The sequence below is a fragment of the Macrosteles quadrilineatus genome, unplaced genomic scaffold (genome assembly GCF_028750875.1).
Source record: "Macrosteles quadrilineatus isolate MER2022 unplaced genomic scaffold, UCM_ALF_1.0 Scaffold_5__1_contigs__length_97177068, whole genome shotgun sequence".
In the NCBI taxonomy this organism is placed as follows: Eukaryota; Metazoa; Arthropoda; class Insecta; order Hemiptera; family Cicadellidae; genus Macrosteles; species Macrosteles quadrilineatus.
Genome location: NW_026542598.1, coordinates 14373637 through 14383395, shown reverse-complemented (window position 1 = coordinate 14383395; position 9759 = coordinate 14373637). Strand labels below are relative to the sequence as shown.

At 33.1% G+C, this 9759-nt stretch overlaps 1 protein-coding gene across 1 annotated transcript in view; it reads right to left on the bottom strand.

The window, feature by feature from the left end:
* LOC128994547 (GTP-binding protein Di-Ras2) overlaps window positions 1-9759 on the bottom strand; it is a 31620-nt gene that overhangs the window by 7211 nt on the left and 14650 nt on the right. The window contains exons 2-4 of the mRNA XM_054419170.1: window positions 2423-2609; window positions 1423-1590; window positions 373-561 (exon numbers count right to left, since the gene is read on the bottom strand). Of these exons, the coding sequence (XP_054275145.1) occupies window positions 373-561; window positions 1423-1590; window positions 2423-2560 (495 nt within the window). The 5' untranslated portion in view covers window positions 2561-2609. The remainder of the gene's footprint in view (window positions 1-372; window positions 562-1422; window positions 1591-2422; window positions 2610-9759) is intronic.

Genomic DNA, 9759 nt, shown 5'->3' with positions numbered 1-9759 from the left:
GGAAAATTGAAGTACATTATAATATTTCAACTTCAAGGGAAATCGTTCTGGTTTATTTTACAAATCTACATGTAGTTTGTCCTGGTTTTGATTGTCACCGGCAATAGTAGCAACACCAGTGAGCGTATCTTGCAGTCCCAGCAATAATGGTAAATGTCTCCCACAGTCGCGACAACACCCTTTATTTCTTTTCTTCGGGTAACCGACGTTTCAAATGACCGTACATCGGATAATTGACACTATATACTGTAAATATATTTTCGATTCCAAAACTGAACTAGCTAACCTTTAACATGAAATGACTTTGTAAGATTCTGTAACCTCACAACCGTCCTGAAAGATAATCTTTGCTACGTTGGACAGTTCTGGTACCTGAAAGAGCTCCTTGACGTTGTGGTTGGTCTTGGCGGATGTCTCCATGAAGTGACATCCCCACCTCTGCGCCTCCGCCTCCCCCTCCGCCACTGACACCTCTCGGTTTTCGTTCTCGTCACACTTGTTGCCCACCAGCATCACAGGGATGGACTGCAGCTCGTTGGGGCCCTTGGTCTCTCTGATCACCTGGGACAAATTAACCATCAGCTTGTGCTCTGCTTCTTAAAAACTTCTTTTGGGTACAGGGCCCCATGGTGCAAAATACAAAGTTGTTGAAAGTCCTTGAATTTGATGTCATTTCTGTCAATAAAAAAAAGAAAAAGGAAAAGGTATAGATCCCAATATTATATGTTGCGATTTTTGTTGCTAGTCTTGTTGGAATACTACTTTTTGATAGTACGGAGCCCCGTACTGAAGGTTTTTGCACTGGGCCGTGCACCATCCAAGGCCAGCTCTGTCTGTGTAAAACCATGGACAAAAAGAATTAAATATAGACCGTCAGCCGTGCTGCGGTTACCATAGGTTCTGGCGCACACCGCTGGGAGCGCCAGAACCTATGGTAACCGCAGCACGGCTGACGTTCTATATTTAATTCTTTTTGTCTATGATACAACTGTGTCACAGACAAAAACTCATAATTATTTTAATGTTTCACTTCCAAATGTCAGCACTTTGTTATAAACTTCTGTCATGGACCGCTGGGTCCAGTTTTTGTGTTGTTTTTTTCCATTCATTATGAAACACAATAGTTTCAATACTAACAGCTTCAAAGCTGATGTGAGTGAAAAGATTTTAAGTGTACGAGTATGTATAATTTCACGTAATGGGACAGGTTTTCATAATTATGTTTCCGCTTGATGCTTGTTCACACTACCAAGAAAAAAGCAGTAAGTTTCATCAAAATTTTTGGAAATACCTATGAAACCACTCACAAAGTATGTAAAGAATTCTTAACATTTATAGAGTATTGGAAGACATTCTACAGCTGTAGGAAAGGTGTGAGTAGTCGAGTTATTTACTTTGTATCTACGACTATGCAATGTTTACCTCCCAGATCGGCCTGAGCTCCTCCAACGACTGGCGAGACGTGACGGAGTACACGAGGATGAACGCATGTCCCTTGGATATAGAGAGTCGCTGCATAGCAGGGAACTGGTGAGACCCAGTGGTGTCGGTGATCTGAAGAGTACAGATGTTCTTGTTGCAGCTTATTACCTAGGGGAAAAATTGCAGTTATTTTATGATTCAATCTTTTTAAGTATTAATTTTAGAAAGGGAATAGATATTTTGATGGAGGGTGGTTTTGGTTTTTGAGTAATTTTAGTTTAAAAATTAAAATGGCCGCCATTTTGAAATTTTTAATTGAATCAAGAATTTAATTGAATCTTTACTACCTTAAGCTACATACCAAGTTATATAAAGATCTGTAAAAAAAATTAAAAAATAAAAATGTTCATGTAAACATTTCAAAATTGTGGATACCTGGTTAACGAAGTGATTTAGGAAAAAAATGTTATTCTTGATTTTCTCTTTATTTTGACCCATAGAACCATTTCCCGGAGTTTGGCTGTTTCTTTACGGAACACCCTGTAGTATGTTTAGTGTAAAGCCATTTTAATTTTGAAGACATTGGCTTTGGCGGTAGCAAAATAATAAGAACGGTTAGGCCTACCGGCCTACCCATGAAACTAAAATTTACTGTATTTATAAAATGTTATATGTAATTTAAAAATCATTACGTCAACAATAATGACAAATGGCATACTCAGAAAGAATTTTTTAACACACCTAAAGACGATTTTTTACCTATTCAGTTGATAGGATGTTAAATCAAAAATAGATTTTCTTCGCAAGAATCAAAATGGAATAGGAGCGAAATTTTTGTCATATGATCAATGATTTTAAAATTATCGAATTTTATATCTGACTGGTTTTTATGCGTTTTCAATTCATTATACCAAAAATGTGACAGTTTTGCATTAGTTAGGCCATTTCTGACTATCTTCACATATTTGTTAACTTGTATTTGCTGTGCCTCCTGTTGTACCTGTCGGTAGGTGTCCTCTATGGTGGGGATGTAGGACTCTCTGAAAGTCCCTTTCACGAACCGTAGAACCAGGGAACTCTTGCCGACCCCACCAGCCCCGAAGACGACCACCCGGTAATCATTACTCTGTTCGGGCATGGTCGGCTGTTTCCGCCGGTCTTCGGTTACGCTACCCCTTACACACCACCTGGACAAAGAAACGTCATGCCATTGAATGTTACGCAATTCACCCTCCAAAATCACACACAATCTTACAAAATTAACAATGGAATGGATTGATTTCTAAATTAACTATTATCATTTACATTAACGTACAGACGAAGAACTGGTATTCTTTATATATTGATAGTTTACGACAGCAGACTATCGGTAGCTCAAAAGAATTAGTTAGTATTTTATTTTGTTTTCAACGGTGAAGGCCATTACACAATTGATTCAGGCAATTAAAGGCTTTGCTTTGTATTGCTATTGTAATACTAGAGACTAGAGCATTACCTATACTTCAAAATTGGGTTGTTTTCTCTGAGGCATTGCATCTATAGTCGAAGTATTTACTTCATGAATGTCTTTACCATCGTAGCAATTATTTCACTCACGTTTCCGTTCGATTTCCTTCCTCTATAAAGAATTGTCTTATATGACTAAGCCAACCTTCTAACTTTATGATGATACAAAAACATAAAATGGCCATAGGATGCGATCGCAGTAAGATTGTATTAAAATATCCTTACTTTACAGTGAAACTGGCTTACAACAAATAATAATACTGTACTAACCAATATTAAAAAGAAACTGGAAGTTACAATTTTGATAAACATAAACATTCGGCCAATCAAGTTCAAGATTTGTTAGAAATGAAGCTTATGTAACTGTATAAAGAGGTAGTATTTTTCTAATTTTAAATTTCAGAGCTTACAATTAGGGGTTTTTTTTTAATTTTTTTACTCTGAAACTTAACACATTGTAATAAATTTAAATATAAAAGTTGGCCCGTGAGATCAAATTCCAACTCATACGGTAGTATTTGAATTGTTTCCCAACTAACGTATGGACAAATTAACGAACTATTTTGTCAAAAGTGGGTTGTGTTGATTTATTCTAATGGACGAAGTGAGTGTTTCATCCACGAAGTATAAATAGTAATTTGCCCTTTACAGAATAACGCACAGGTCAATCGTTTACTCCCACCTCCACGTCGCTATTGTTGTATAGTTCTCAGACGAGAATAAAGTTAATAAGCTGAAAATATATTATAGGCCATAGATGGTTATTTCAAATCGACCTAGAAAATATACACTTCAAATCTTGTTCAGAATTGAATATTTCATCATGTTTCATGCAATTATTTATCAGTAATATTTTATTTAAATGGCTAGAAAATTATTTAATGGAAAACAATGCCTACCTAAACATGACAACATATGATTCTTTTGTTGAACAAAGCCTATGGATGCCACAGTCAAAGCTATGAAATAGTTTATTTTAATATACTTGGCCAAGGTGCATGAATTTTGAACGGTAGACAGCTTAAACAGCTTAAGAGATACGGAATTTATCGGATGGTTAATTTGAGTAACTTTGAATCTTTCACATGACACTAGTGATTCATTTCTCAATTTTAAATACTCGTATCAAATTCTAAAAGTCGGTGATGTGGTGATTACTAAACAAACAAAGTAAACCTCACCTAAACTGTTGTTTTTTTCAATGTTTGCATAGGCGACTTTTTACTGTTAAACTTCCCGATGTATGAATCAGCAATAAATTATTGATGATTTGTTAAAGAAATAACAAAGCAATACAGCCACCCCAAATTGTTGAACATTGAAATACATGTTTATTCCCAATAACCATACAATACAAGCTTGAGCCTACACTTTTAAGTCAAATATAACATGTAGTATCCCTCACGAGTTTGTGTTTCAGAAAATTGTATGAAATGTATTGAACGAATTAAATACTTTAAATACACACTTTTGAAATAAAGCTGGCTGTGGAAACTGTCGCTAATTCGGAGAATTTCCCTTAAGCCAAACGGTGGTTGTCTCTTCTAGTTACTTATTGCCGCAAGATGAAGAGGCTACCTCCGGTAAGTTGAGATATTGGAGTACAGGGGGAGGAAGACTAAGGATAATGTGCTTAGCCTACGGAAGTTGTAACGTCGCCAACCTGATTTATATTGCGGCAGTTAGAGATTATAACTGCCAAGTAACGGACGTTAAGTTATATTACCAAGACGGATATTGTCGTCGACGTCAACAACGCAAATAGAATACAATCAAACTGGTAACATCGTTTGTAACATCACGTCATTTTGTAGTTCTCTGGAGTCCGTGTTTTGGCAGCGTTCCATTTTAATAACGTTCACTTGACACAATTTTAATTTAAAGACAAGTAGGATTAAAGCTCTTACAACTCGGACACTTTTATTTCTTTGACGTTTTTCTTTTTTAACGTAAACGTTTGATAAAATCGGTTAGGCCTATTTACTTTTAATCGCTCTTGAAGATTGGTGGCAAATACATGACAAGGTAAATATCTAATTGTAAAAAAATTTCTTAAAATGGCTATCAGATAAACTAGCTGTTACCCACGGGCTTCATCCCGTTTGACTTCAATTAGTATTAGCATTGATAAAACTATGTTTTATCTATGGTATTAGTAAAACCAAAGATTATATATGCTACGCAAAAGACTATATATTTTATTAATATACATAATATATTTTTATTTTATATATATTTATATATATATTTTGCGTAGCATGTAATCTTTGGTAAAACTATTGACTGGTTCAGTTAAGCTGAAATAAACAAAACAGAATACAGTTATACAAACAAATAATCACATCTGATTTTAATAAGGTATTAATTGAAAGAATAACAAACAAATAAGTACAGCTGAGGTATTTTTAACATTATGGAAGGTTCCCTTTAGAAAGGAATTACGACCTTAAAGAGCAATTTATGAAATAATGGATAGTTTTGCGCAAGGTTTCTCGTCATGACGAACATTGTAAGTATATGGTTTAGGGGGATGTGACTTGTTAGTTTTCTCAAAAGCTCATGGGTACTTTGGTAATTAATTGGATACGATGCATGTGTATAGCTCCAAATTTGTATTTATACCTACATCGTGTTAGGTGGATGTGTAGGTGAAAGTGTATAGTTGAAGGTCATGGAAAGGTCAATATTGCGTGCATTCAGTTAAAATGTAGTAAAACCACTTTGGTGAGTATTTAGTTCGGTGTTCGATTGTTAAGGCCCACAGAAAACACTTCAATGAAGGTGTTCACTCTAAACAAAGATTAGGAATATTCTATTATAAGTTATAGTCTGCGCATTTCAGTATATCGTCCAAACTGTGACGTCTCTCAAAATAGTATTTACACGGTTTAAGTTTAAGTACATTTTAGTTTCAAAATTGTAGGGGTCATAATATGTAATAGCATATAATCGTAATTATATTTTGTTGGAAAATTTACAATTTAAAAGTAAACAAATAAACTCATTCGACGAATTTAGTTTGTTTTGTCGTTTTATAAAATGCTGGCTGGCACTTAATGAAGCGTTGTCAAATAGAATACGGCCGAACAATGAGTTTAGAATCGTAAAGATGGTCGATTTGTTACCAAGAAGAGCTGAAATTATAAATATTTTTACTAATTAAAAACTGAATAATAAGGAAATGCGCAACAGCTTGGTACGATTCTTCAAACGTAAAATAATTCACTAATGATACAATAATGTAACAAACAAATGCTGTATTTTGTTTACCTTGATATTCAGTGTTTTCGTCGGCTTTTGTAGTAGAATGTAAGGAGAAGAGTAAAGCAAGATACGTGGATTAAGGAAAATCTTGAAGCAGAAAAACATAGTTCAAAAAGCTTAAGTGGGACGACCGAAGAAGGCTTAGGTCGTTTTATGTGACTTTGATGATTTTATTAATGCTACTTCAACAGTGAAGTAGGTCAGTTTGAGATGGTATACCTTGACACAGCTATTGCCTACTGCACCGAAGCAAATAATTATTGAATTGCTAAAGCGATACTTATGGTTACACCCGACTTTGAATTGTTCAGATGCATCTTTTGCATCTAAATATAAAATATTGTACAAAGAAAAACACAACAGTAGTGGCGTTGTCAAAGAACATGATTATGATCATGAGTATGGTTATGGTGCTCAACTTACAATCAAGTTTTGCGATTCGAGCCAGAGAAAAGCCAGTAGTTTCTTGAAGGTTCGCAGTCGGACGCTCCTTCATCCTTAGGCTTAATAAATGGCTCTGGTAAAGAAACATCACCTTATAATAGTCATAACACTGATCAGCATTCTACACTCACCTTATATTCGTATTCAGGTTAAAATACTCACTTGACATCAAAACTTCGCTGTCTTAAAAATAATCTATACTATTATGTAAAAAATCTAAGGGTGTCTGTCTGTATGTGTATTACTATAGTAAAAACTACTGAACCGACAGGGCTTAAAATTTTACAAAAATATAGCTAGGCCTACCATACCAATAATAATGGTCACAGGACTATTCACACTTCGATACTGACTGTGGGCTTTGTCCCTTTGGCATTAAAAGTTCTAAGGTCAGAATTTTAAAAGTAAATATTGATTGGTCTCCATGGCTGCAATGAGAACAATCACAATGTTTAAATTCGCTTTGTAACAAGAAGGGCTGCCAAATTGCTTATTTCACAATTTCAGACAGCTGATTCAAAGAAATTAAATACAACCATACGGTGTATATTTAATCTAAAACTTTATCATAGAATATTTGTTCTAAACTATGTCAATGATTATAGAATTTAAAATTGATTTAGATTTGTTAATGTGTCTAAGTTATGATAATAATGTTATTAATATATTTTCATTGAAACTTTTTTACATTTAGGTTAGTTTAGTATTGTGTTTTGCTACACCTATGTTTGAATTAACCTAAAGAATATCATAAATATTTAATTTGTACGCTGTTTAAATTGTTGTGTTCTAAAGTCTGAGGTGTATGTGTAACTATATTTAATTATTAAATTATAGTACAAAATACAGTACTCCTATTTTATCTTCACATAGTTATGCTACACCACTGATTAAATTAAACCAAGAAAAATATCATAAACTAAGCTCTACCCTACACCACTTTCCTTCCACCATGGCTCTACACAGTCTTTTTTTTGTTTCTAAAATCAATGAAATGCCTGTTGATATGTTTACTTAATCAATGGTAAGTATATAAATGCAAAGACGTTAGACTATAGAACTGAATAATGTACTAGATATAATTTCACATACACTGTATTTACTATTATATTTTTAGTCCTTGATGTTTTGATAATCATATTAGTTTTGTCTGCCGCCTTTAATGCAAAATTAATAATTTACAACCTTTATAGTATAGATATTGTTTCTTTAATATTTCGTGATTTTAAAAGACTATTGATAAGGCACAACAATATTTCTAAAGATTATAACAGCTGATTTTAGTGTTGCTTATAATTTATTGTGAGTGATTGTATGATTTTTGTACATTTTTGTCTTGGAATAAAGATTGATTTTATTTTATTTGAAGATTTGTTATTTAATCTAAAGAAGATTTACCTAAGAAATAGTTCATTTAAACTTAATAATTAGTAGTTTTGCAGCTTCAAGATTGAAATTAAAAATGTCAAAAATAAAGAAAAGATAGGTAAATTAGGGAGTTGAAGGTAAATCATGTATGTGAAAATGTTATTTGAAAATTTGCTAAGATTTTCACATATCAGCCTATACAAGATTTAAAACTATAATAATCAAAACCAAAGTAGCGGTTTCGACTACTTACCAGAAGAAAATCCATAAATGTAGGCCATAAAGGTTTAATTTTATTTCTAAAAGCGTTGTGTAACTATTTTATACAACAGGTGTACAGATCAAAATGTTTATATTTCGTGTCCTCTTCCTGTGCAAAGGACGGGTATAACATCTAGTTAATAATTACTTTCTCGAACGATAAACAACGGAAAATGCTGTTTTTATTTGACAATTCATAATGAATGTAATCTATTTTTAACATTATATAAAATACGGTCGGGTCAGGATGATACGTCACAGCTGGTAGATAGGTCAACATCAACAAAGCACGCTCCCTCCCAACGGCTTAAGCGGATCTATGTTGTTTTTCTCTTATCGAAGGACGTACGTTTAGATTGCGACAAATACTTATGAAATAAAGTTGCAAACGTTTATATAGTTTTATTTCAAATAAGGCACACCAATTTTTGCCTGAAGTCTCATTAATTACTATCATATTGCATTAATTAATTTGTTAATGTAATTAGCAACACTTTATTTTTCGCAGATTTTCGTGTTAACAAAATTATTTTGTATTACGTATAAGATTAATTTAATATTCACCCTTCATCATTAATAAAAAGTTATTAATATTGATTCACAAAGTTTTCGAATATATATCTACGATTAATTTCAATATTAGAGGGCTTTGAAATTGCAACAATGAGAGAGAACTTGGCGTGGGCAGGAGAGTGCGCAGTGTGAAAGAGTCTTGAGTTTCATAACTGAAGGATTCATAGCATAAAACAAAATTGAATTTTAATTAAATTTAGATCTTCAAGTTAAAATAATTCTTTGAATATTTTTACTTTCGTTATATCACAAAGAGATTACTGTATTGTGAAAGACATTATTCCAGTAAACCAACCAATAAGAAGATTAACAAGTTTAGTCTTTAAGTCTTAAAAGAAAACTGAATTCAGTCAAGGCTCAACTAATGAATATCATTGTTTTAAAAGTATAGGATAAATAAACAACATTTATTTATTCTTAGGTGTAAGTACCAAGTATTATCTTAGAAATTCCATCCCCATGTTAAATTTGTAGCCAACTTTTTTACAAAATCGTCGTAGTTGATGTTGAATACACAATTTCTTTTACCAATTCAAACTAATGGAATTACTTATTTTTACCTATAGCAACTGTTATGACCCACCAACTTGGCAAGCAACGAAAAACAAGGTAGAAAATAGAGTTTTAGTCACTAGCGCATTCTGTGACTGGCGCACACAACTACGTTCTTTTTTAACAAGAAATTGGCTACAACTGGTCCATATATATGGGATGTCTACTAAGTGTATATTCACCTGAAGTCCATATACTGATTTATCGTATTTACATTACAGTACTATATACAGTGTAGATTATAATATTTGCTAAATTTTGCAATCAGTCGTGTTTTCTAAAATATAGTATGAAAAGAAAATCTGTTTAAATAACCAACTAACACTATTGGGAGTCCTAAAAATCACAATTCGTTAAAACTTGGCATTT